The 26,643-nt window shown below is 45.3% G+C and overlaps 2 protein-coding genes and 1 long non-coding RNA gene across 6 annotated transcripts in view; 1 reads left to right on the forward strand and 2 right to left on the reverse strand.

The window, feature by feature from the left end:
* Window positions 1-25,899, forward strand: part of cdhr1a (cadherin-related family member 1a) — a 32,281-nt gene extending 6,382 nt beyond the window's left edge. The window contains exons 1-18 of one of the 3 annotated variants that reach the window (XM_088384997.1): window positions 17,302-17,527; window positions 17,722-17,967; window positions 18,360-18,455; window positions 18,595-18,740; window positions 18,814-18,864; window positions 18,944-19,033; window positions 19,160-19,246; window positions 19,738-19,854; window positions 20,168-20,311; window positions 20,400-20,478; window positions 20,572-20,672; window positions 20,748-20,951; window positions 21,413-21,565; window positions 21,624-21,788; window positions 22,617-22,684; window positions 23,295-23,523; window positions 23,672-23,929; window positions 24,714-25,899. In XM_088384997.1, the coding sequence (XP_088241123.1) occupies window positions 17,907-17,967; window positions 18,360-18,455; window positions 18,595-18,740; window positions 18,814-18,864; window positions 18,944-19,033; window positions 19,160-19,246; window positions 19,738-19,854; window positions 20,168-20,311; window positions 20,400-20,478; window positions 20,572-20,672; window positions 20,748-20,951; window positions 21,413-21,565; window positions 21,624-21,788; window positions 22,617-22,684; window positions 23,295-23,523; window positions 23,672-23,929; window positions 24,714-25,259 (2,595 nt within the window). In that variant the 5' untranslated portion in view covers window positions 17,302-17,527; window positions 17,722-17,906 and the 3' untranslated portion in view covers window positions 25,260-25,899. Of the gene's footprint in view, window positions 1-17,301; window positions 17,528-17,721; window positions 17,968-18,359; window positions 18,456-18,594; window positions 18,741-18,813; window positions 18,865-18,943; window positions 19,034-19,159; window positions 19,247-19,737; window positions 19,855-20,167; window positions 20,312-20,399; window positions 20,479-20,571; window positions 20,673-20,747; window positions 20,952-21,412; window positions 21,566-21,623; window positions 21,789-22,616; window positions 22,685-23,294; window positions 23,524-23,671; window positions 23,930-24,141 lie in introns of those variants that run through there. The other 2 variants (XM_088384998.1, XM_088384995.1) reach the window with 2 other exon arrangements.
* On the reverse strand, window positions 10,111-14,379 carry chst3a (carbohydrate (chondroitin 6) sulfotransferase 3a). The gene is made up of 4 exons (XM_088385742.1): window positions 14,001-14,379; window positions 12,434-12,588; window positions 11,823-12,308; window positions 10,111-11,743 (listed from the first exon to the last, which is right to left on the reverse strand). Exons 2-4 carry the CDS (start codon window positions 12,511-12,513, stop codon window positions 11,047-11,049), a joined length of 1,263 nt encoding a protein of 420 aa, XP_088241868.1. The 5' UTR covers window positions 12,514-12,588; window positions 14,001-14,379; the 3' UTR covers window positions 10,111-11,046.
* On the reverse strand, window positions 14,921-25,364 carry LOC148392933 (uncharacterized). 2 transcript variants are annotated; one of them, XR_015860340.1, is made up of 5 exons: window positions 24,824-25,364; window positions 20,390-20,484; window positions 18,627-18,682; window positions 18,330-18,550; window positions 14,921-17,174 (listed from the first exon to the last, which is right to left on the reverse strand). It is a non-coding gene; the product is annotated as an uncharacterized LOC148392933 (long non-coding RNA). The 2 variants fall into 2 exon arrangements; XR_015860339.1 differs by having other exon boundaries at window positions 18,627-18,755.
* Window positions 25,900-26,643: the final 744 nt, after the last annotated feature.

Consider the following 26,643-nt stretch of genomic DNA (forward strand, 5'->3'; position numbering starts at 1 on the left):
ACCCTAACCCTAAACCCAGCAAGAGCAAGCCTAACCCTAAGCCCCAGCACAGCAACAGCAAGCCTGAGCCTGACACAAACCCTAACCCTAACCCTAAACCCAGCAAGAGCAAGCCTAACCCTAAGCCCCAGCACAGCAACAGCAAGCCTGAGCCTGACACAAACCCTAACCCTAACCCTAAACCCAGCAAGGGCAAGCCTAACCCTAAGCCCCAGCACAGCAACAGCAAGCCTGAGCCTGACACAAACCCTAACCCTAACCCTAAACCCAGCAAGAGCAAGCCTAACCCTAAGCCCCAGCACAGCAACAGCAAGCCTGAGCCTGACACAAACCCTAACCCTAACCCTAAACCCAGCAACAGCAAGCCTAACCCTAAGCCCCAGCACAGCAACAGCAAGCCTGAGCCTGACACAAACCCTAACCCTAACCCTAAACCCAGCAACAGCAAGCCTAACCCTAAGCCCCAGCACAGCAACAGCAAGCCTGAGCCTGACACAAACCCTAACCCTAACCCTAAACCCAGCAACAGCAAGCCTAACCCTAAGCCCCAGCACAGCAACAGCAAGCCTGAGCCTGACACAAACCCTAACCCTAACCCTAAACCCAGCAACAGCAAGCCTAACCCTAAGCCCCAGCACAGCAACAGCAAGCCTGAGCCTGACACAAACCCTAACCCTAACCCTAAACCCAGCAAGAGCAAGCCTAACCCTAAGCCCCAGCACAGCAACAGCAAGCCTGAGCCTGACACAAACCCTAACCCTAACCCTAAACCCAGCAACAGCAAGCCTAACCCTAAGCCCCAGCACAGCAACAGCAAGCCTGAGCCTGACACAAACCCTAACCCTAACCCTAAACCCAGCAACAGCAAGCCTAACCCTAAGCCCCAGCACAGCAACAGCAAGCCTGAGCCTGACACAAACCCTAACCCTAACCCTAAACCCAGCAACAGCAAGCCTAACCCTAAGCCCCAGCACAGCAACAGCAAGCCTGAGCCTGACACAAACCCTAACCCTAACCCTAAACCCAGCAACAGCAAGCCTAACCCTAAGCCCCAGCACAGCAACAGCAAGCCTGAGCCTGACACAAACCCTAACCCTAACCCTAAACCCAGCAAGAGCAAGCCTAACCCTAAGCCCCAGCACAGCAACACCAAGCCTGAGCCTGACACAAACCCTAACCCTAACCCTAAACCCAGCAAGAGCAAGCCTAACCCTAAGCCCCAGCACAGCAACAGCAAGCCTGAGCCTGACACAAACCCTAACCCTAACCCTAAACCCAGCAAGAGCAAGCCTAACCCTAAGCCCCAGCACAGCAACAGCAAGCCTGAGCCTGACACAAACCCTAACCCTAACCCTAAACCCAGCAAGAGCAAGTCTAACCCTAAGCCCCAGCACAGCAACAGCAAGCCTGAGCCTGACACAAACCCTAACCCTAACCCTAAACCCAGCAAGAGCAAGCCTTACCCTAAGCCCCAGCACAGCAACAGCAAGCCTGAGCCTGACACAAACCCTAACCCTAACCCTAAACCCAGCAAGAGCAAGCCTTACCCTAAGCCCCAGCACAGCAACAGCAAGCCTGAGCCTGACACAAACCCTAACCCTAACCCTAAACCCAGCAAGAGCAAGCCTTACCCTAAGCCCCAGCACAGCAACAGCAAGCCTGAGCCTGACACAAACCCTAACCCTAACCCTAAACCCAGCAAGAGCAAGCCTAACCCTAAGCCCCAGCACAGCAACAGCAAGCCTGAGCCTGACACAAACCCTAACCCTAAGCCCAGCAAGGGCAAGCCTAACCCTAAGCCCCAGCACAGCAACAGCAAGCCTGAGCCTGACACAAACCCTAACCCTAACCCTAAACCCAGCAAGAGCAAGCCTAACCCTAAGCCCCAGCACAGCAACAGCAAGCCTGAGCCTGACACAAACCCTAACCCTAACCCTAAACCCAGCAAGAGCAAGCCTAACCCTAAGCCCCAGCACAGTAACAGCAAGCCTGAGCCTGACACAAACCCTAACCCTAACCCTAAACCCAGCAAGAGCAAGCCTAACCCTAAGCCCCAGCACAGCAACAGCAAGCCTAAGCCTGACACAAACCCTAACCCTAACCCTAAACCCAGCAAGGGCAAGCCTAACCCTAAGCCCCAGCACAGCAACAGCAAGCCTAAGCCTGACACAAACCCTAACCCTAAACCCAGCAAGGGCAAGCCTAACCCTAAGCCCCAGCACAGCAACAGCAAGCCTAAGCCTGACACAAACCCTAACCCTAACCCTAAACCCAGCAAGGGCAAGCCTAACCCTAAGCCCCAGCACAGCAACAGCAAGCCTAAGCCTGACACAAACCCTAACCCTAACCCTAAACCCAGCAAGGGCAAGCCTAACCCTAAGCCCCAGCACAGCAACAGCAAGCCTAAGCCTGACACAAACCCTAACCCTAACCCTAAACCCAGCAAGGGCAAGCCTAACCCTAAGCCCCAGCACAGCAACAGCAAGCCTAAGCCTGACACAAACCCTAACCCTAACCCTAAACCCAGCAAGGGCAAGCCTAACCCTAAGCCCCAGCACAGCAACAGCAAGCCTAAGCCTGACACAAACCCTAACCCTAACCCTAAACCCAGCAAGGGCAAGCCTAACCCTAAGCCCCAGCACAGCAACAGCAAGCCTAAGCCTGACACAAACCCTAACCCTAACCCTAAACCCAGCAAGGGCAAGCCTAACCCTAAGCCCCAGCACAGCAACAGCAAGCCTAAGCCTGACACAAACCCTAACCCTAACCCTAAACCCAGCAAGGGCAAGCCTAACCCTAAGCCCCAGCACAGCAACAGCAAGCCTAAGCCTGACACAAACCCTAACCCTAACCCTAAGCCCAGCAAGGGCAAGCCTAACCCTAAGCCCCAGCACAGCAACAGCAAGCCTAAGCCTGACACAAACCCTAACCCTAAGCCCAGCAAGGGCAAGCCTAACCCTAAGCCCCAGCACAGCAACAGCAAGCCTGAGCCTGACACAAACCCTAACCCTAACCCTAAACCCAGCAAGAGCAAGCCTAACCCTAAGCCCCAGCACAGCAACAGCAAGCCTGAGCCTGACACAAACCCTAACCCTAACCCTAAACCCAGCAAGAGCAAGCCTAACCCTAAGCCCCAGCACAGCAACAGCAAGCCTAAGCCTGACACAAACCCTAACCCTAACCCTAAACCCAGCAAGAGCAAGCCTAACCCTAAGCCCCAGCACAGCAACAGCAAGCCTAAGCCTGACACAAACCCTAACCCTAACCCTAAACCCAGCAAGGGCAAGCCTAACCCTAAGCCCCAGCACAGCAACAGCAAGCCTAAGCCTGACACAAACCCTAGCCCTAACCCTAAACCCAGCAAGGGCAAGCCTAACCCTAAGCCCCAGCACAGCAACAGCAAGCCTAAGCCTGACACAAACCCTAACCCTAACCCTAAACCCAGCAAGGGCAAGCCTAACCCTAAGCCCCAGCACAGCAACAGCAAGCCTAAGCCTGACACAAACCCTAACCCTAACCCTAAACCCAGCAAGGGCAAGCCTAACCCTAAGCCCCAGCACAGCAACAGCAAGCCTAAGCCTGACACAAACCCTAACCCTAACCCTAAACCCAGCAAGGGCAAGCCTAACCCTAAGCCCCAGCACAGCAACAGCAAGCCTAAGCCTGACACAAACCCTAACCCTAACCCTAAACCCAGCAAGGGCAAGCCTAACCCTAAGCCCCAGCACAGCAACAGCAAGCCTAAGCCTGACACAAACCCTAACCCTAACCCTAAACCCAGCAAGGGCAAGCCTAACCCTAAGCCCCAGCACAGCAACAGCAAGCCTAAGCCTGACACAAACCCTAACCCTAACCCTAAACCCAGCAAGGGCAAGCCTAACCCTAAGCCCCAGCACAGCAACAGCAAGCCTAAGCCTGACACAAACCCTAACCCTAACCCTAAACCCAGCAGGGGCAAGCCTAACCCTAAGCCCCAGCACAGCAACAGCAAGCCTAAGCCTGACACAAACCCTAACCCTAACCCTAAACCCAGCAAGGGCAAGCCTAACCCTAAGCCCCAGCACAGCAACAGCAAGCCTAAGCCTGACACAAACCCTAACCCTAACCCTAAACCCAGCAAGGGCAAGCCTAACCCTAAGCCCCAGCACAGCAACAGCAAGCCTAAGCCTGACACAAACCCTAACCCTAACCCTAAACCCAGCAAGGGCAAGCCTAACCCTAAGCCCCAGCACAGCAACAGCAAGCCTAAGCCTGACACAAACCCTAACCCTAACCCTAAGCCCAGCAAGGGCAAGCCTAACCCTAAGCCCCAGCACAGCAACAGCAAGCCTAAGCCTGACACAAACCCTAACCCTAAGCCCAGCAAGGGCAAGCCTAACCCTAAGCCCCAGCACAGCAACAGCAAGCCTGAGCCTGACACAAACCCTAACCCTAACCCTAAACCCAGCAAGAGCAAGCCTAACCCTAAGCCCCAGCACAGCAACAGCAAGCCTGAGCCTGACACAAACCCTAACCCTAACCCTAAACCCAGCAAGAGCAAGCCTAACCCTAAGCCCCAGCACAGCAACAGCAAGCCTAAGCCTGACACAAACCCTAACCCTAACCCTAAACCCAGCAAGAGCAAGCCTAACCCTAAGCCCCAGCACAGCAACAGCAAGCCTAAGCCTGACACAAACCCTAACCCTAACCCTAAACCCAGCAAGGGCAAGCCTAACCCTAAGCCCCAGCACAGCAACAGCAAGCCTAAGCCTGACACAAACCCTAGCCCTAACCCTAAACCCAGCAAGGGCAAGCCTAACCCTAAGCCCCAGCACAGCAACAGCAAGCCTAAGCCTGACACAAACCCTAACCCTAACCCTAAACCCAGCAAGGGCAAGCCTAACCCTAAGCCCCAGCACAGCAACAGCAAGCCTAAGCCTGACACAAACCCTAACCCTAACCCTAAACCCAGCAAGGGCAAGCCTAACCCTAAGCCCCAGCACAGCAACAGCAAGCCTAAGCCTGACACAAACCCTAACCCTAACCCTAAACCCAGCAAGGGCAAGCCTAACCCTAAGCCCCAGCACAGCAACAGCAAGCCTAAGCCTGACACAAACCCTAACCCTAACCCTAAACCCAGCAAGGGCAAGCCTAACCCTAAGCCCCAGCACAGCAACAGCAAGCCTAAGCCTGACACAAACCCTAACCCTAACCCTAAACCCAGCAAGGGCAAGCCTAACCCTAAGCCCCAGCACAGCAACAGCAAGCCTAAGCCTGACACAAACCCTAACCCTAACCCTAAACCCAGCAAGGGCAAGCCTAACCCTAAGCCCCAGCACAGCAACAGCAAGCCTAAGCCTGACACAAACCCTAACCCTAACCCTAAACCCAGCAGGGGCAAGCCTAACCCTAAGCCCCAGCACAGCAACAGCAAGCCTAAGCCTGACACAAACCCTAACCCTAACCCTAAACCCAGCAAGGGCAAGCCTAACCCTAAGCCCCAGCACAGCAACAGCAAGCCTAAGCCTGACACAAACCCTAACCCTAACCCTAAACCCAGCAAGGGCAAGCCTAACCCTAAGCCCCAGCACAGCAACAGCAAGCCTAAGCCTGACACAAACCCTAACCCTAACCCTAAACCCAGCAAGGGCAAGCCTAACCCTAAGCCCCAGCACAGCAACAGCAAGCCTAAGCCTGACACAAACCCTAACCCTAACCCTAAGCCCAGCAAGGGCAAGCCTAACCCTAAGCCCCAGCACAGCAACAGCAAGCCTAAGCCTGACACAAACCCTAACCCTAAGCCCAGCAAGGGCAAGCCTAACCCTAAGCCCCAGCACAGCAACAGCAAGCCTGAGCCTGACACAAACCCTAACCCTAACCCTAAACCCAGCAAGAGCAAGCCTAACCCTAAGCCCCAGCACAGCAACAGCAAGCCTGAGCCTGACACAAACCCTAACCCTAACCCTAAACCCAGCAAGGGCAAGCCTAACCCTAAGCCCCAGCACAGCAACAGCAAGCCTGAGCCTGACACAAACCCTAACCCTAAACCCAGCAAGAGCAAGCCTAACCCTAAGCCCCAGCACAGCAACAGCAAGCCTGAGCCTGACACAAACCCTAACCCTAACCCTAAACCCAGCAAGAGCAAGCCTAACCCTAAGCCCCAGCACAGCAACAGCAAGCCTGAGCCTGACACAAACCCTAACCCTAACCCTAAACCCAGCAAGAGCAAGCCTAACCCTAAGCCCCAGCACAGCAACAGCAAGCCTAAGCCTGACACAAACCCTAACCCTAACCCTAAACCCAGCAAGAGCAAGCCTAACCCTAAGCCCCAGCACAGCAACAGCAAGCCTAAGCCTGACACAAACCCTAACCCTAACCCTAAACCCAGCAAGGGCAAGCCTAACCCTAAGCCCCAGCACAGCAACAGCAAGCCTAAGCCTGACACAAACCCTAACCCTAACCCTAAACCCAGCAAGGGCAAGCCTAACCCTAAGCCCCAGCACAGCAACAGCAAGCCTAAGCCTGACACAAACCCTAACCCTAACCCTAAACCCAGCAAGGGCAAGCCTAACCCTAAGCCCCAGCACAGCAACAGCAAGCCTAAGCCTGACACAAACCCTAACCCTAACCCTAAACCCAGCAAGGGCAAGCCTAACCCTAAGCCCCAGCACAGCAACAGCAAGCCTAAGCCTGACACAAACCCTAACCCTAACCCTAAACCCAGCAAGGGCAAGCCTAACCCTAAGCCCCAGCACAGCAACAGCAAGCCTAAGCCTGACACAAACCCTAACCCTAAGCCCAGCAAGGGCAAGCCTAACCCTAAGCCCCAGCACAGCAACAGCAAGCCTAAGCCTGACACAAACCCTAACCCTAAGCCCAGCAAGGGCAAGCCTAACCCTAAGCCCCAGCACAGCAACAGCAAGCCTAAGCCTGACACAAACCCTAACCCTAACCCTGAGCCCAGCAAGGGCAAGCCTAACCCTAAACCCCAGCACAGCAACAGCAAGCCTAAGCCTGACACAAACCCTAACCCTAACCCTAAGCCCAGCAAGGGCAAGCCTAACCCTAAGCCCCAGCACAGCAAAAGCAAGCCTAAGCCGGACACAAACCCTAACCCTAAGCCCAGCAAGGGCAAGCCTAACCCTAAGTAAATTTTCCATAATAAAATTTTTTAGGTCCCACTGAGATTCGAACCCGGGTCGCTGGAGTTGGAGCCCAGAGTACTAACCACTACATTATAGAAGCCTCGCTTATATTGCTTGCAACATATATGGTTATACGGGGCAGCACACGAGCAACTGTGTTGCAAATTTTCTATGATAAAATGTTGAGGTCCCACTGAGATTCGAACCCGGGTCGCTGGGGTTAGAGCCCAGAGTACTAACCACTACACTATGGAAGCCTCGCTCATATTGCTTGGAACATATATGGTTATACGGGGCAGCACACGAGCAACTGTGTTGCAAATTTTCTATGATAAAATGTTGAGGTCAAACTGAGATTCGAACCCGGGTCGCTCAGATTAGAGCCCAGAGCACTAACCACTACACTATGGAAGCCTCGCTCATATTGCTTGGGACATATATGGTTATATGGGGCAGCTTGGTTCGATCCCAGATGCGAGAATATACCTAAATGTGCATTTATTGTGCAGTTAACCCTTTATTTACTTATTCTTTTTTTTTTTTCTTTGTGTAGTGTATTGAAGTGTCCATGAGGTGTACCTAATCACAGGCCACTTAAGCAGTTAACCAAATGTCAGATTTTTGTTTTCATGCCCCAAAAAATAAAAACAAGGAATAAAACACCAGACAGGTTTTAATGTTTATTAAAATAGTAATAAAACAAGTAAATTTCAAACCAGCAATATAATGTGAAATTTCAGTAGATATATTGGATAACAATATTTAGGCGTATATATGCCACACGTTATTTAAAAACTACTATAAGTGTCATACACTATGCTAGAGTGTTTACCAGCTCAGTGGCCTGAGAGGAGAGTGTCCGCCCTGAGATTGGGAGGTTGTGGGTTCAAACCACTGCCGAGTCATACCAGTGACTATAACAATGGTACCCATTTCTTCCCTGCTTGGCACTCAGAGTAAGGGGTTGAATGGGGCCCCCCCCTGCTGCTCAAGATCATTGGGACTTTAATTTATAAAATCAAGATGACCCAAAGAGAAGCATGATCTCCCCCTTTTTGCATAACGGCGCAACTTTTTAAATCTTTTATTCTATTTATTTGATGCACTGATCAGCTGGCACTTTTAAATTTCGTTGTACAAGTGAGACAATGACAATAAAGATCTATTCTATTCTATCCCTTCATGCAATAAAATTAGCCGTTAGCTTGGAGAAAACGTGCATAAAAGAAGTGGTGTTTCAGTGAGTGGTTCTTTCTTTCCTTGGCAAATCGACATTCTGACTTACATAGTTCACGCCAAGAGGGAGACGCAACACCTTCACTGACTGATCCGTTGATGCACGGGAAGGAAGGAAGGCATTGACTCGTTCGCGAACGGAGAAGTCACGATTCGTTCCCTCACTGAACCGTTCTCGCGATGAACCGGAGATGCAAATCACTCACTCATTAACTCGTTAACTCACACATCCGTTCGGTTGGTGAACGGGAAATGCAATTCACGACTCGTTCGTGTACGGGAAGTTACGTCATTTTCTTCTTCGTTTTGCTTTACGGCGAGGTGGCACCGGCTTCAATGGGCATTACCGACACCTACTGGTTGAAGTCATATGAACTTTTTAGAACAGCGAACTGCGCATGCGCCGCGGCCGATCTATGCATAATAGATTAATGACAAAATGATTTCATGGGGAAGCACCAAGCAACTATGTTGAGCATTTTTTCAAGCTGAAAATATAATACAATATGTATATTCTCCTTATGCAGTATGCAATACCTGCATCTCACTGGTGTTCTTAATTGGAAATCAACATGTTGTTACTCTGGGGAAACAAAAGAGTGGCGTTTGTTGGTCACCTGGTGGACTCTGCCTCCCTCTGCTGGACCAACAAGGACGAGCAAGTCAGTTAACTAGTAAGACACTATCACCAAACTGTATTCATACCCTGATGGTCCAGTGGTTAGGATGCAGAGGGAACCATATGCAGCCATGTCAGTGTCTCACCTGTGCTGGTCCTAAGCCCGTGTATATGCTGAGGGTTGCATCAAGAAGGACATCCACTGTAAAAATTGTGCCGAACACTTCTCTTACGAATCATCCGGCCAAGAACGGGTGCTCCACTGTGGCGACCCCTTTGGAGGAAAGGCAAAAGGAGCCAACACCAAACTCATATACTATTATTATTAAGTGAACTGAGTCACTGGCTGATAAAAGAACAAAAACATATTTCTAAACAAATGTGAAATAGGAAAAAGGTGTGTGAGGTGAACCCAGTTGCACTCAAAAGCTACTCCACCTTAAGTAAAGGCCTTAGGGAAGGGTTGAATTAACTAACTGCATTTACAATTCCAATTTCATGCTTGCTTTCTGTGTGTATACCTGATATCCATGCAAAACTTGGCACAGTAAAGTCCCAAACACAAGGCCCCTGTCAGCCGGGACAGCTCTGGAGGCATGTGAGGCACCTCAGTGTTCCGACTCAACCACAGCATTTGTTTACCTTGCAAGTAGAGCGGCCAAGATGATGGCGTATATTTCTCAAAGAGGGGTAGGTGTGTATGTGTGTGTTTGCCAGAGGTGGAGAACTAAACATGAGTACAGTCAGGCTTCTTGTGAAAGCGGAAATGTGTGCTCGTCACATGAAATTAGGGATAATATGGAATTTCAGGATTAACTATAACCTTTACAGGAAAAGTCAATATCATTTGAAGGTTATATAAAGAGTAGCATCCTCTTAAAGTCTCCGGTGGCTAGTTTGAGAGCTAAAAGGCTTCTGGGGCTCTTGGTATGATATCAACCCCTTGCTTGAGAATTTAGATTAAAACACAGTCCTCGAAGTAAATTGTGACATGATGTGGTTTGAGATATAGAAATAGCTAGCTAGCTAACTGTATGACATTGTGGTAGAAATGGGCCTTGGGATAATCTCTACAGTTTTTGTGAGACAGTAAAACTACTTTACGTAGTACAATACAAACTATTCCAAACAAGCTTTACAATCTTACATTTATTGACATTTTTCCCCAGCTTACATTAAAAACCTAGACTTTTCCCCCCATCTTATACTCAATGGTCACATCTGTTGCTTGGCTGGCTAATTCTTCAACATTGGAGGGATTATCCAAACAGGGTGTGTGTGTTTGGGTGAAGTAAAAGGGCATCTTGATCAACAGCTGTGGCTTCTAAAGTGCTTTTACTCCACTGGGGGATTAAACAGGCAGAAAGTATGTAGACTTGAATGAGCTGCCTGTCTTCCTCTGGTTATTCGCCCCACTGCCTTTTGGGGATCCATGGTAATTCTGAGCATTCAGTGAAGTAGCGCTTGTGTTATGCCAAAGTATAACCAAAGTACCAAATTCACATACAGTGAAGCTCCTGTTCTTTTGGTAAATTCATATCTGTAAAATAGAGAGACAATATAAAAAGACATATAGGCCTTGTATATTATTGAAAGATCTAAATGAGAGCTAACAAAGTAAAAATAAAGTCACAGAACAATGATTAACTTTTCAGGTCTCATTTTAAAATAAGTGTCATACTTCAGAGTAGGTTCGTCAAGTCTTTTAGTCACAATTGACCTTTAAGACTTAGACAAGAAGACTCCTTGTACCTAAAACGTAATAGTTATTGAATGAGTCGACTGTACGACTTGTTTCAGGCTCCCTTGTGACTTCACTGTAGTCATTTTGTTTTTAAACGCTTCCATGTTGGCCGTTTACCGGCTGCAATGCTTTCATGTTCACAATTTAAATCAAGGAGAGTATATGTAGTTGCATATATCCCTTTTTGGCTAGCTGAACCCGAGCCAAAGTGAACACAATGAAGCCATTGAGGCCGAGTCACAGTGGATACCTTCATACGCCATCGAGACGGTCAGTTAACGCTACAGCACCTGGTTTTCGCTTCAAGACATAATCTCCAGACTTTAGTGAAATGTCTTGTCCTCACACAAGCTGATGGACTTATTGATGAGGGTTTTTGCATCGTCTACAAACTTGTAGCCAAAGAGCTTCATGGTAGGTCCGCACAGTCGCTGCACCGCCTGAGCTAATGTGAAAGGAATTCCATATCTCCATTTCTCCGCCTGCTCCGACGAATTCCTTTGGGTGGAGAAGAAGTCGTTGGCATCCTGTGTGGTTTGGGTGTTCTTCAAGACCCACTTGCGAGCTTTGGGGCTGAACGGGATCCCCGTGAATCTGTACATCTCCTCCGCTTTCTGTATCGGGTTGCGAGCGATGTCTTCGTAGCGCACCAACATGTAGCTTCTCCTCAGCCAGCGCGGTTGGCTCAGGCCCAACTCGGCGGACCTTTTCATGTTGTCGCAGTTCCCTTTTAAGTTTTTCCACGTTTCGTCATTCTCGGGCACCTGACCCTCCTGCTCCGAAGGTATCAACGTCTGGTACTTTAAAGAGAAGGCCACCATGCGTGACACCACTATGGCACGTGGATCTCGGACTAACTGGATTATTTTGATGTTCATGCGAGGGTCCTCCACCAGAGGGCGCAGCATTTCCAACTGATGCACTCGAACGGACTTAATGGCTCGGTATTGTTTGGAAAGGCACGACTGCGAAGCCAGGGTCAGGTTGAGGGGACCGCACTGTCGAGTTTTACAGCGGTGCCTAGAACGAGAGCAAACAAAATTCAAAATCTTGCCATGTCAGATCAGAAACGTCCTTATCTAACCTTCTTCAGCCATACCTCTCAAAAACCTCCTTGACGAAAGGGCTACAGACTTGCTCTTCGCATAAGGACAAACTGGAATATCTGCGGAATAGCCACGAGGCCACGTGGTCCTGGGCAGGGGGGTAGAGGAACTTCTCCAGTTGGGTGAAGTCACACAAGAAGAGACCCTGGAGTAGATCCCGATAAATCCCCGGCAACAAACTACTGTTCCTTGTCGTCTTCATGGTGTCTTCAACATGCCACAGAGGCTCAAAGAGGTAGAACATGTTCTCTCCGTGCTGGTTAAAGAGTTCCCCCATGAATGAAGACCCAGTTCTTGTGGTGGCCATGAGTAAGATGTTCTTCTGGCCATGATTTGGAAGTTCTTGGCTTAGATTCCAACTCTCTTCTGAAACGTTGGAGAGCATCACGTTGAACTCGGTTTGGGTCGTGTTGCTGTAATCCAGTGAAGATTGTGTGCTCTGCTGTGGAGTTGGTCTTTGCAGGATCTTATCCGACATTCTGATGAGAAGATATATCACGTTAGGTTGGATGGATGAAGAGATAAGAATCCTTCAGTTGGTCCAGTTTTGCATGAACTCAAAAGTGGCTCAAAGTTTTGAGCTGCAAACTATCCCTAGTCTTACCTTGATATGATATTGCTTTCCTTTTCCATGATGACCAACGCCACGATAAAGATGAAGACTGCTGCATATTTGAACTTCATTTTTTTTTCCTTTTAAATCCTGGTATGCCCACTCCAGTTCTTAGGGACTTCTCATACAAAGACTCCAGGGTCATTCTGTAACAAAAAAAAAAAGATGAAGCTAGTTTGATAAACATTCGTTATTCGGATAAGGTCCTTTTTTTTGGGTGACCTGTCTCGTGATACACCCTGGATTGGTCACCAGCTAATCCCAAGGCGTGGCTAAATTCCCAAGAGAATTGCCTTTGGATTTGGACCAGTCAAGAGAACGATTAGTTTTCACTATATAAATAAACACAAATTTCAGTCCCTGGTTGGCCGATTGTTTGCTCTGTAAATAAATAAAAAAAATCACCCAATTATCTCAGTTTAACACGTCACAACCGAGGCTCCAGAGCTTGGATACTTTTACATATTCAGGAGTTGCTGGAGCGTTTGGCGAAACGGACTATTTGCTCAAGCGGAAACAGCCATCAGTCTGTTTATCATCTGGCTACAAATTGCATTAATGGCTGCCTGAACAAGTGCAAACACTGAGCTGAATTCCCACAGGAACTTTGGCTGTATTTTTATTTTTCTGGGATTTTGCTCTAAATCAACTGCCACTGGATAGACAAGAAATCATTTCCAATTAGCAGTGATTAATTGAAATTGATTTGGGGACATTTTGAACTAAACACAAGACCCAAATAATAACTTCAAACTGCATGTTTGGACTCTACAACCCTGAAAAAACAAATTGACTTATACAATTTTTTAGGTTTAAAAAAAACTTCAATCATTATTTTTGAGTAAATATCCTTTCAAATGTGTTTCAGTCTAAAATTTACACTGAATATTTTATTCTGCGCTTAGTCTTTTTTTTTATATATATATATGTTCAGAGTGGGATAAAATAGACTAAACACAGATACACTCATAAACACAGAACACATAACATATATTTATATGAACACTCATAATTTGAAAATAAGAACATTCCTTCTGCCTCTCTCACGAGAAATATTTACTTTTCACATTTAAATATCCTAATCTGTAATCTCTGTTCGTGCATTCATGTCTGCTTTTGTGCGTGTATATTTGCATATTCTTGGATGGATGGAGGAAGGGGGGCTACCCGTTTCATTGTATAGCTAGCATACAGGGGGACAGGGGGAGGGGGTACTGAATAGAAGCATTTCACACATTTCCACCTTGAATGAATGCACTCATGAATATTTGCGAATGCCACCAACGTGAGGCTTTTGCACTCGTGCAACACATCTGTGCAGATGTTGTATAAAGACGTCTCTTAACGAGACGAGAAGAAACCTCCATTCATGAGAATCTCCACATATAATCACATATTTGTACTGCGCATGTGTAATTTATGAATGAAGTGACACTTGCAGTGATGATATGCGCTTCAGGAAATGGATGGATGGATTTTAGAATTAACGAGCGTTTCTTTTAAAAGGGTGCGTTCAGTAGGCAGAATAGCATATTATTTAGGATTAATGATGACTAACCTTTACGTTCCGATCTGTCGATCTGTGTTCGTGGGTGAACCGTCGTCCACGCAGCATCTTGCTGCATTGTCCCCCGCAAGGATTGACATGCTGCCTCATTTTGTCCACGAGGCACACATAAGCAGTGTGGAAACATCCACGGAGATTAAGTCAATTTGAATGTTAAAAAAAAAAAAAAAATCCAATTGTGACCAGGACTGGCGAAAAGTTTTCCCACAAGTTTCGCCGGCAAAAAAAGCAAACTTTTATCTCCCTAAAACTTTTTTTTCCTCGTCTAATGCTGTGTGCATGAACTGAGTGGATCCCACAAGCACACCAACACAATCCATCGAGTGCGACTTGGTGACGTCACACGCCGACGTGCGTGGGTTGTCTTGGATGGATGAAGTCACGTGACACCCGTTCACTTTCCATCCCGTTTTAAATATTGTTGTACCATCTGTGACCGCTAGAGAGCAGCAGTGTACAAGAATCTGAGACAGCGTCCACTTCTCCTTTACTTGTTAACGTTGGATTGGAAATAAACGTTTTAGTTTTGTTTTATTAATGATTATGACGACACATAATATGAAAATGTAACTGCAAGTACTTTCTGTCCTGAGCACGTTTTCATCATTAGGTCACTTTCATTTAAGAAAGTATTTGCCCGTGCGTTGTCTGCACTAGTCTTTTTATTTTTTCTATCATTGGCTGCGTATTTGTATATAAGTATTAACAAAATACATACACCCTTAGTCTCTTGGGTTCTTTTTGGAATTGCCTGGAGTTATGCCCTGTGTTCGCACTCTACAATTTTTTTTTAAATGAAGAGGGAGAAAAAGGGTGTGACCCCACGGTCCTCTCCGTAGTCAGATTAAAGGAATGACCTACTTTTATTGGAGTGGACCGGGACTAAAAGCGAACCTCTGCCCTTGGCCAACCACACTGGAGATTATCAATAATAATCCAAAATGGGCAAAAACTGAATTGGGTATCTTGACAACAGGTGCTCAGGCAGATGGTGTGATCCTTTGCTCACACAAGTGATGCAAAAACTTTGCTATTTTAGTGTCATCTTTCGTTCGGAATTCAAAATTTGTCAGAAAGTAGTGCTTTGGCGCAATCTTGCAAGTGGTTGACTCAGAAAAAGTTGTTGTAGGCTTCTATGTTATTGCATCTTAGTGCCAAGGAATTATGTTCAAGTGAGGTTAGGAGCTTCGGTTGGACAAAAGCAGTGCTTTACCACCCCCTTGTTGGCATTTCTGTGCTAAGGAACAACATTGAAGTAAGTTTAAGATTTTCATTTAGACAAAAGTAGTTATTTGCCATCATCTTGCAGCATCTTAGTGCCAAGTGAGTTGAGGAACTTCATTTGAACAAAAACAAGTGCCATGGAAAGATACGAGAGTTAAGAGCTTCATTTAGACAAATGTAGTGCTTTGCCGCCACCCTGTGGCATCCACAGGAAATTATAAATCTTAACTTGGTTCACATATTATGGGAGTTTCTCTTTTTATACACAGTGTTTCCGTCATGTCAGTATATACAATTTGCATTTTACATTTTAAGCAGTTGGAGATTTTTGTTTAGTTAAAATTTCGATGTGACAGTGGTGGAATTAAGAGGTGGATTAAGTCGGGTAAGTCCCCACTGGAGGCCCAGGTACACGTTCCGCTGCTGTGTACATTTGCCGCACTCTGGATTTCAGTAATCTGAAATGTTCCTGGCATGTGTTCTCTGAGCGCGACATGTACTCCCGACACTTTAACGCAGCAAATCAGAGACATGTCGCAAAGCATGAGCCAAACTCTTTCTCTATGTCGACATCGCTCCTTGACCGGAGGCCAAAGAACATGCGCCACGACACGCACACCCCCAACATATTTTCTCGTGTAATTCCACCATGTCGTTTTTAAATACACTCAACGCTAAAATGTTTCATTTGATGAAGTGATTTATCAGATTGAGGTCTAACATTCTCAGTTACAAGAGGGTGTGCGCACTTGTGCAACCACATGATCAAAGTCTTGTATGTATCTTGATGTAAATTTTTTTTCAATGCAGTCGAATCGGTTACAGATGACGTGAATCGAAGTAGGGGTGTGCAGACTTTTTCTATCCATTTTATGTGGATGATAGTATTTTTAATCATCAGCCGATTTTTTGATTACTTTTTTTCCCCCATGTGGACTGGCGTCATAGGCCCGTCACCCAAATGTGGCTTTTAGCAGGCTGCAAATATTTTAGAATTTAATGCACTCTTGGCCGCGTCCATCGATGACAAGTAATCCACGAGATGATGGCACGCTCCCCTGACGTTCCTCCCCCGCCCAGTAGGCTGCCTCTGACCGAGGTCAGCATTAGATGATGGGTTTAACTCTGTTTTCTTATTTAAAAAAATATATATGATTGTTTTACAATGTGTACAATGTAAAGCAAAGATTATGCTTTGGACACACCAAAACAACAACCACAAAACATGCATATAAACATGAACTCATATTGAGCAGTCGTTAGCCGCGTTGCGTCACGCGCGCCCATTGTGATTTACATTCATGTCCGCACAGACAGAGGCTGTGCATCACAAGATGAGGCTGGATTAGACCACAGTGGGTTAATCTTTAGGCCTGCCATCTGCCAGCGCCAGGAGAATTAAACCTGAAGCCATGGCCTTCACCACATACGCATGCACATCGTCAAATTTTGTGCATGGTGCGAATCCCCGATGGGAAAATTGATGCCGTTTGCCTTTTTGAGCCTTTCGTACTCGGCATGTTTCTCTGCAACCAAGCAGCTAGCGGCCGCTGAGCTCATGTTTACATTCATCCGCCGCTTCTCAGATTATATCGTCGATTGTACTTCGGCACGAGAATGGACAGTGAGAGGCTTTTTTCGCATTTCTTAATCCTTTGGCGTGCGACGAGTTTTAATAGGTAGGAAGTGAACAATCCGTGCCCTCTTTTTTTTTTTTATATTTGCAAGGAGGATATTTCTTTAATGGAGAAAAGTTGACATAGGATCATCTAAAAAAAAAATATATATATATATATATATATATATATATATATGAAGTGAGCAGTAAGTCTGTGTGTGAGTGTGAGCTGTGACCAACAGCAGCTTCTGTGTCAGTGTGCTGAACTGCGTCTGTGACTGTGGCTCTCCTTTCCCACGCTCAAGCGCATGACAGTAAGTAGACTGGAGGGGAAAAGACATTAAAAAAAAAACAGGGTTAACACTGTCCACATTGTTTCGTTAGTATTTTAGAACGTACATCGCGGAGGTCACTATTCCTAACCCGACACTCGGACTGGAGCTATGTAATCCCATCAGATCATTCGCTGCTTTCATCTGCATCATCCTCTGTTTTATGATTCAACTAATTGGAGCAAATAGTGACTTTATTTTCTTAGTGCAACAGATGGTTGCGGAGTGCACAGCAGATGGTGCACAACATCAAGTAAGCTCCGGGGCGGAACAAATATTGCCTGCTTTTTAAAGTCCTTTTTTTGTCCGCTGCTCTTGACCAAGCATTTGACTTGTCAATTAAAGTAAGAAGTAAGGTACACACAGTAATCTGTTTTAGAGTTGAACGATTTCGAAAAAAGTCCAATTGTGTTTTTATTTTAAAATTACACCAAATGTATATAATATGGGAGACAGTTTTTACCAATACAATAATGAACTAGAAATATTTCACACCATCTACAAATGTTAGGTATATTCTCTTTTTTTTTTTTTGCAGGCCCGTCCTGTGGTGGTTTACGAAGTCCATTTGGTCTTGAGCAGCACCAGGAAAGAATCTTAAGAAGTGTCATTGGATTAGCCGGGGAGCATCTGCCTTCAGTCGGACGGCAAACACCTTGGAGGCGCACCTCATGAGCTCGCCCTTATGGTGCCACTTCATCGCTTGACTATTTTTTTTAAAGGATGAAGCATGTGAAGATCTTACATTTGCCACTGCTCTTTACTTTTTGGCACGTTTGCTTGGGTGAGTTTGTCATTATAATTTATAAGCGTGTGTTCAGTACTAGCGTAAACATGAGATTTGTTGGATGTTGCCTTTTTCTTTTGTTTCATATTATCATGATTAGAAAGTCACGATCAAAATTAAATTCCAAGAAACATTTTAGAATGCCGCAAATAATTCCCTTTCTCGGTCCCTTTAGGATTAAAGGTGAGTTACGTCAGCCTTCTTAGACACCTTTTGTTTATTTAGAGCTGTGATCACTACGCTGAAGCTTTTTTCGTGTGTAATAATTCCTTTATATTATAATTTCACAAAAGCACTATACCTAAATCCAGACATGAACCAAAAAAAAACAATTAAGCACATAGAGTAAGATGGCTCACCTTCTTTTTGTTTTTATGTCCCCCCCCCAGCTCAAGCAGACTTCGCCCCGTATTTCTTCGACAATGGACCGTACAGCAATAACGGCAACATGGCTTTGTTCAGCCTCTCAGAGGACACGCCTGTTGGTGAGGTTACCTTGTGACCACCGGCGTGATATGATGTTCATCATGTCAAACACGAAGCAGATGCACAGTGCACGCCTTTACGCAATCGTTGCCATCTGCAAAGATAGCAAAGCTGTAAAATTATGGCATTTTCTTTTAGGTACACAAATTTACTGCCTTAACGGCACAGACCCCGAAGGCCAGGAGGTGAGCTACGGCCTGTCTTTCGATCCAGGTTCCAAAGAGTACTTCAGAGTCAATCCGAAAACGGGAAATATTACATTAGTGCAAAGGCTGGATCGAGAGGTGAGCAGTCGGATGCTAAAATTAAGAAATACAAATTAATTGAAAGATTACAATGGTTTCTTAATGTGCTCAGAAACAAGATTCATTTGATGTCATGGTCAGCATCACAGATGGGAAAAGCAAGGTAACACTCAATTCGAAGTACTAGGTTAGCGTTAAATAGTTTTTATAGTGTATTATTTATGTGTTTTTTTACTTTTCAGGTGGTGGAAAGAGTGACAATATTTGTGATGGATGCAAACGATGAAAAACCTGAATTCCAAAACATGCCTGCCATCATTGATGTCCTTGAAGTATGTGATTATATTTTCAATACCGATTTGATTTTTTTTTTATCTTGAATTTTTCTGCTTTATTGTCAATTTCTTCACAAAGAAATCGAAATTGCGTTAAGTCCTTTATGTTTGTGATCATTGTAGACGACTGAGTCAGGACACAGCATCTTCAAAGCTCAAGCGGTGGACAAAGACACAGGTTCTGGGGGATCCGTCAACTACTACCTTCTGGTAATTTGCAGCAATGTCCCTCACATTTCAATACATGTTTACACCATAGCTTAATTTTTTTCTTCCATCAAACGTTCATGCATTAGTTTTGTGGATTAACATAACAATTTCATTTGAGCACGCGTGGCTGGCTGACTTGGCGGCCGAGTGGCCATCAACGTTAGCGTGCACTTTGGGGCTTTTAAGAGCATCTGGCTCGTGGTGGCGGGAACCAGTGAGATGGTGCACATCTGGACCGGGGGCAGCTTTCACCTGCATATATGGAGCATATGTGCTCCTTACATCCAGATGGACAAAGAGAACTACATGGCCTAGTTCACGCGAGCCCTTAGTGTTTTTATGGACATTTCTATCGGACCACTCTGGGTGCTCGCTCACGTGAGAGCTCGTAATGGGGTTTGAACTGAGAGGCTTTCACTTATTTGACCTTGTTTGAGTCAATATGCTCTATTTTCTTTTAAATCCTGCTTTTATTGTGCTCTCTGTTGCAGAACGCGCAGTCCAGTTTGTTTACCATTGATAGACATAGTGGAGTCATTCGCATCAAGCCTGAGGAAACGCTGGACTACGAGAAAACCAAAACGCATTTTCTCGTGGTCACTGCAAAGGTATATACACGTTTTAATGTGCAGAGATAAATCATGGCGGCTAGTGGTGTTTTCGCAATTATAACAATAATAATTTGAGTTAAAAAATTAGCTATGATTTAACCAAACTTAAGCAAACATTTTAAAATTGACCGTCCTTGAATCATATTGCAACTTATTTTTTTAAAACACATTTGACAAATTATATTAAGGTTCAAAGAGTTTATTTTTGTTTCGTCCATCATAATTCAGTATACTGTGTGATTGTATTTATAATTTACCTTAAAGGACCATTTTAAAAAATATATATAATTAATAGCTACATTTTTTGCAGGACGGTGGAGGCACTTTCAACGGCAAAGAGCAGTTTTTGTCATCCTCAGCTACGTTAACGATTAACGTGATAGATGCACAGGATACGCCGCCATCTTTTATCGGAACGCCGTACTTTGGATACGTTTATGAAGTGTCACTGCCGGTGAGTACGTCATTTTTAGATATGTAAAGTTCTCGTCATTTCCACTTTTGATTAAAGTAATCGTGATATGATGTGTACCTTTTCCCAGGGGTCTGAAATTTTCACCGTTGTGGCCAAAGATGGCGATGTGGGGAACCCAAATCCAATTCGTTATTCTTTTGTAGAAGGTAAGCCTGTTGTTGACATAACAAAGACAATAAAAATATATCTTCAACAAATATGTCACACATGTTGGCGACATCTATTTTTTTCTTTTAAAGGTGATGATGGAGTTTTTAGTATCAATGAAACCACGGGTCGTATCACCCTGCTGACAAGTCCCGTGTTTCTAAAGCGAGAAATCTTTAACATAAGAGTCAAAGTAAGGACTCAGAAATGAAAATTATAACTTCTTTTGATACAAATGTTTTTCAATAATTTGAACCCCTCATTCCAGGCATCGGAAATAAGTCCCAGAGGCCGTCTCCTGGACTACAGCGAGACCACGATGGTGATCCGCGTGGTTGACCTGAACAACAACCCGCCGACTTTCTACGGCGAAAACGGCACCCAGAGCACTTTTGAGCTGACCATGTATGAGCATCCCCCAGAAGGGGAAATACTGCGGGGTCTTAAAATCACAGTCAACGACTCTGATCAGGTGAGCAAAAGAACTCTGATGTTGCGTAACACCCCGCATGTCCACATTTGACCATTTCCATAATGAGAAACAAACGTGTTGACCTTTGTAGCTATGAGACGCCTTTGAGCCGTCATTATCGCTCACAATCCTGTTCAAGGACACAAATTAAAATCTCGTTATGATTCGAGGCACACAAATGTGATTGCGCTGACTGATATTCTGTTGATTGTTTCCTGGAATGCCATTCATGCTTTTAGTATGATTGACGGATTATGACACACCTGCAACAGAGAGTGGCTAGAGTTATACGGAATATTACAAATTAGGAGGTGTGACAGATTATTTCGGGTTAGCCCTCTTGATTTTGGTCATGTCTGATTAATTATCCCTTTAAGATTGCGAGAGAGCTAAAATAAAAATTGCTCCAGAATGTTTTTTGTGGCAAGGAACTGTCAGATGCTCATGATGTGTACGTCTAGGGCGCCAATGCAAAATTCAACCTGAGGCTTATTGGTCCTGGAAGAATGCTACGTGTGGTCCCACAGACGGTACTGAACGAGGCCCAAGTCACAATTCTGGTGGAGGACTCGGCAGGCATGGATTATGAGAAGCATCATTTCCTCACGTATAAGGTATAAAAGGACTATTTTTCATTAGCATCACTTTCATTCAGAGTTTGGTGTCTTTTAGCTACTTGCTGTCGAGATCGATACACCCGAGAGGTTCAGCTCCACGGCCGACATCATCATCCATCTGATGGACACCAATGACAATGCGCCTAAATTCTCCTCAGACTACTACATCGCCAGGATTCCAGAGAATTCACCCGGCGGCTCTAATGTCGTGTCCGTCCTGGTGAGTCGCCCATCATCCCTCATCTAAAAATATCCCCGCATCAGCGTACGTCACGGCGAGCTCCAGAGGAATGCTCGATTTGAACAAAATGCCAGAGAGAGGCTTTAATTCCCTAAATGTAGACTTTTGATGCTGAGGTAGGGATAATATGTGAAAACATGTAGATAAAAGCTAGGCGAGGGAAGCTGCCAGATGGCTATCACTTTCATTTTGTTGTGTAACACCAAAGTCCCTTTTTTTTTTTAAGCTGGACAAAATATGTGCAGCCATACTGTGTTCAGGACAAATTTAAGGTCAAGTTAGTTATTTGTGAATGCTTTTGAAAAATTGCCTGACTGATTGATCCAAGGCGCCAATTTTCAGGCTCGTGTCATCCATTCGTCCTTCATTGGAGGCGCCCTCGTAAATCCTCCCGTTGCGTGGACACCAGCAAATGCTCGCTGCTTTGATCCTGGGCAATTTCAATCAGATAAAAGAACATCCAACAAGTGACCTTGGGCACACGGAGACACTGAACAGACCTCGCTGAGGCAGCAGATTAGCTGATGATGTGATGATGACATCAAACGAGCTTTCGTTTTATAACCACAACATCGTGTCCCTGACTTGTCAACGCCGCTTCATTTTCTGATCATTCTGCAGAAACAAAATACAGTGCTAGTTTACTCTTATTTGCTCCGTAACCAAACTCAAGTTACAACCGTCTCCCATTAAAATAAAATGCTATTAATCTCACCAGTCCCGCCAGCTGACTATTAAACGATTAAAAAACCATAATTGGAAAATCAATTGATGGGTTAATGGATATGTTTATTTTATTTTTTTTAGGCCATAGACCCTGACTCAGGACCATGGGGTGATGTGAAGTACTCAATCTACGGATCTGGGGCTGACTTGTGAGTACAGTATATGAAGAGCTCCACAAAATAAAATATTTAACTCAGTTGGGGTCGCTTTTCACTTTAGCCGAGACAATAACAATGGTTGAACTGTTTCCTTTGGCGACATTTCATTGAGTATGCCGTGACACAGTTACACTGTGTTTTCAAAGAGTGCACTCCAATCAAAACAACTTACTGCTTTACTGTAAACAACTTGAGTGTGAAGGAGATGATGAAATCTTTGCTCCCCTGTCGCTTGCCCTTGTTAAGCCTATAATGGGATCCGAGGTGAAAATAGACTGTTTGCTTCAAGCCATCGAGCACTCTGCCAAAGTCACCCGAGAGTCACTATCTCAATCTATCTCAATCAAACTCACAGGGTTACTGAATTAAGTCTCGTGGAGAAATTTGTTTTAAAAATAAAAAATACCCTACAATCAATTAGATAGCTACTCATGTAGCTAGCTAGTTCAATAGCGAAACTGGCGTGACAGTTAGCTAGCTAGCAGGCTAGTTAACGTATTTACCTAGCTATCTAATCTATTATCTAGCTATCTTTTGGTATCACACTCCTCAACTAAGTTTCATGGAAATCAGTTGGATTTTTAAACCGATCCTTCTTCAGGTTCTTGGTCCAGCCTTCCAGTGGGATCATCTACACGCAGCCCTGGGCCAATCTGGACGCAGAAGTGCGCTCCAAGTACAACTTTTACGTCAAGGCAGAAGACTCTGAGGGCAAGTACAGCCTGGCTGAGGTGTTCGTCACCGTACTGGACCTGAACGACCACCCGCCAGCTTTCAATGACAACTTCCTGGAAAAGACAATGGTGATCGGAGCACCAGTCAAAATAGAGGTGATGTTTTTAAAAGTCAGTGGGCAGCATGACATCCGCAAGTTCTTCAGCTGAAACACTTTCCTGAAAAGATCCTGATATTTACTCATTCATATCTTAGAATTTGTTCTAAAATGGAAAATTAACTTCTCAAGACGTTCCGATCCAGGCCATAGATGACGACGCAGAGATTCCCAACAACGTAATCGAGTACGCCATCATGAAAGCTGAACCAGACAACAACATCTTCGACATTGACTCCGACACCGGCGAGATCAACCTCAAGTCGTACATCAAGTCCATGGCAATCATCCAGAACATCACCAAGCAGAGGGACTTAACCTGGTCGTTGGTGGTGCAGGCCCGGGACATGGGCCAACCATCTTTCAGCACCACCGCCGTGGTCAAGATCGACATCACAGAAGCAGTGAGTTTCCGCGCAATAATCGTGTTTGAGAACAACATAACGTAGCAGCTGCAAAGGGTTGTACATTTGAAACTTCAACTTCATTTACTTTAACATTTCAAGCCTTGAATTTCAAGTCTGGATTGAAAAGCACCACCGACTACAACCATCAAACCAATTTGATTGTGGCGGTGTCTTATAAAATCTCTTGTGTCACATTGTCATGTTTTCAGGTCAAATCCAGATTTGTGTCGTACTTCCTGGGACTAAGGAAACGCCCGGGGACTGTGTTTGGGATTTTAATGACCGCTGTCACCTTCGCCATTTCCCTCACAATCTTCATTTCTACTCTCATATACTGGAACTCTGTGAAAAAGTCCCGCGTCAAACCTCAGGGCAAGATCAGAAAGATAATCAGGAGGCCATGAGCGAAGCTTGCCTTGAGATCATCAGCACTGTTCTTTTCTTCTTTAACCTTTTGGAACTAGATGATACTTGCTTGGTTCTGCAGTGAGCTGTGTCTGTAAAGGAGCACAATACAACTCAATATGTTCCCTTTTTTCAAAAACGCTGAATGGTCTCAGCAATGCTTTCCTGGACATCCTCTCTGATCTTGTCTTGAAGATCCAGACTTAGCGATTTCAAGTGTGTGAACTATATTATTTTTTCTACCGATGCAACTATGGCAGCTTTATTTAGTTTCGATATTAAATTGGGATTATGTGTAAATAGAGGGAACACTAGCTGGTTAAAAGGTAACAAATGTGTGACAATGGATGTCCGTTCTCCTTGTGCTCTTTTACAGAACAAACTCAAAGGTGGCACTTTGGAATCGTTTTTTATGCACGATAAAAACAAGCCCGTTCAAATCGTAGGCGTGCTCGCGGGCGTCATTAGTTTAATGATCATGCTCACCGTCGTCATCTCCACCGTCACCTTCATACGCAACAAAAAGTCCAACCGGGTCGTGCCCAACCGCCGCGTGAGGAGACGGCCCCGCAACCAGCACGCGTGGACCTTTAAGAACCTCTTCAGGAAAGCCGAGAACCCAGAGGAGAAGTTCCAGGTCGAGGACGAGGAATCAGATGTGGCGGAAAATGTCAACCGGAACAACAACGTGGACAATACGATCAGGCATTGGCCGCCGCCGCCGCCGCCCCGAGCTCCTTCACTTCCACCGCCGCCACCGCCCTACGTACCCGGGGAGAGGAAGTGGGTGGTGCCCACCGTCTCGGCCATTGTGGCAGCACGGCCAAAGAAGAAGTCACCAGCCCAAGACACGGCCAATAAAGCACTGGTGTCAGAACTCAAAATGAGATTAGAGCAGAAAAGGATGCTCAATCACTTATAGTGTTCCTGTGTGTTTACATCTGTGTGAATACTGTGCAAAAGTCTTGGGACACTTGTGTAAAAGTCTCTTGTCAAGGATTGAAGGCACTTTGAGACTGTATATTTGGTTTCCAAGCAACACAATCTCCTTATGGGGAGATTTCACGGACACTGGCGCTTGCTAAAGGGATCAGCCTGAGCTGGTCCAAAGGAAGGAAACCGCAGTGATCCGGTTAAGACCACTTTTAATCCCAATTGCTCACAGGTACACAACTCAGTCATATAAACAATATGTCATAATATTGGATGTGGTTTTTTTGGGGGGGGGCGAATGCTGTCACACATTTGTTATTCTGATGCTTATTATTCCTCCTTGTGAGGTTAAGCGGTTTGGAAGATGAATTTAAAATGACTTCAGTATCCTTGAATACAAATGTGCAGATATTTAATAGAACATTGTTTCCACTTTCCAATGAGTCTCCCTCAGATATGTCAGTTCAACCTAATGCTATTCATTTGTATATGTTAAATGCTGTGGCCTCCTTTTCTTTTCAAAATTTCATATTCTTCACTTTTCATTATATTTGCATTCAAATTTTCACATTTCACAAGCAATTTTTCAGAAATGTCACAGTTTGTCAATTAAAACCCTGACTATACAAGTACGTGTTTTTTATTTTTAAAAAAAACCTTGTTATACATAGTCATTTTAAATATAAAAGACTTATTCGTAGTCATTTTTCATAACAGCCATGATAATTTTGATATAAGGAAAAAGATTTATTATGCATAGTCTTTTTTTCTAAAAACAAACAAAATGCCTTACTATATTTTATGGGGGAAAAAGCCTTGCCAAACATGCAACAGCGGCGTATTTTCAAAATTACATAAAACACGGAATGTGCAGATTACCCTCGCTAATCCAAGGGCCAACTTGTTCATCTTTCTGCAATATTGCAGCATTGGCGACAAACCAAAGGTTCGTCTGACCTCGTCCGGTTCGGCTTCACAAGCTGGAGTCATCAACTTTATGGCATATTTTGACGAGAAATACAATATGAAATCCAATAAATACATTTGTTATCAAACTGAGAGGGAACGGTGACACACTTTCAATGGCTATTAAAAGAGAAATGGACAGGGAATAATACGCCAAACATCCCAAATGACCGTGCATTATGCCATGTAAGAGGCAGCCAGGATTACTGCCGCACAGAGGATTACACAGTAGGAAGTTGCAAAAAGCACTGATGATGGACCATACAAACTATGGACAGGTTTCATCATGTTAGTTCGAAATACGGTCCTGAGATATACCCAACCTTTGAGTTTTTCCAAGACAGATTTCAGTTCATTTATTTCTGCAGTAAAACTTAAGAGAGTAGGATGTTGGTCTCTAACGTCAA

Source organism: Syngnathus floridae, chromosome 9 (assembly GCF_059516105.1).
Source record: "Syngnathus floridae isolate MCC-2025c chromosome 9, RoL_Sflo_1.0, whole genome shotgun sequence".
Classification (NCBI taxonomy): Eukaryota; Metazoa; Chordata; class Actinopteri; order Syngnathiformes; family Syngnathidae; genus Syngnathus; species Syngnathus floridae.

Excerpts from the sequence above, each read along its gene's own strand:
- chst3a (XM_088385742.1), bottom strand. The coding sequence starts at position 12,513 with ATGAAGTTCAAATATGCAGCAGTCTTCATCTTTATCGTGGCGTTGGTC. Across the intron at positions 12,309-12,433 it reads GAAAGCAATATCATATCAAG|AATGTCGGATAAGATCCTGC; the intron begins GTAAGACTAGGG and ends TCTTCTCATCAG. Across the intron at positions 11,744-11,822 it reads GTCAAGGAGGTTTTTGAGAG|GCACCGCTGTAAAACTCGAC; the intron begins GTATGGCTGAAG and ends CTCTCGTTCTAG.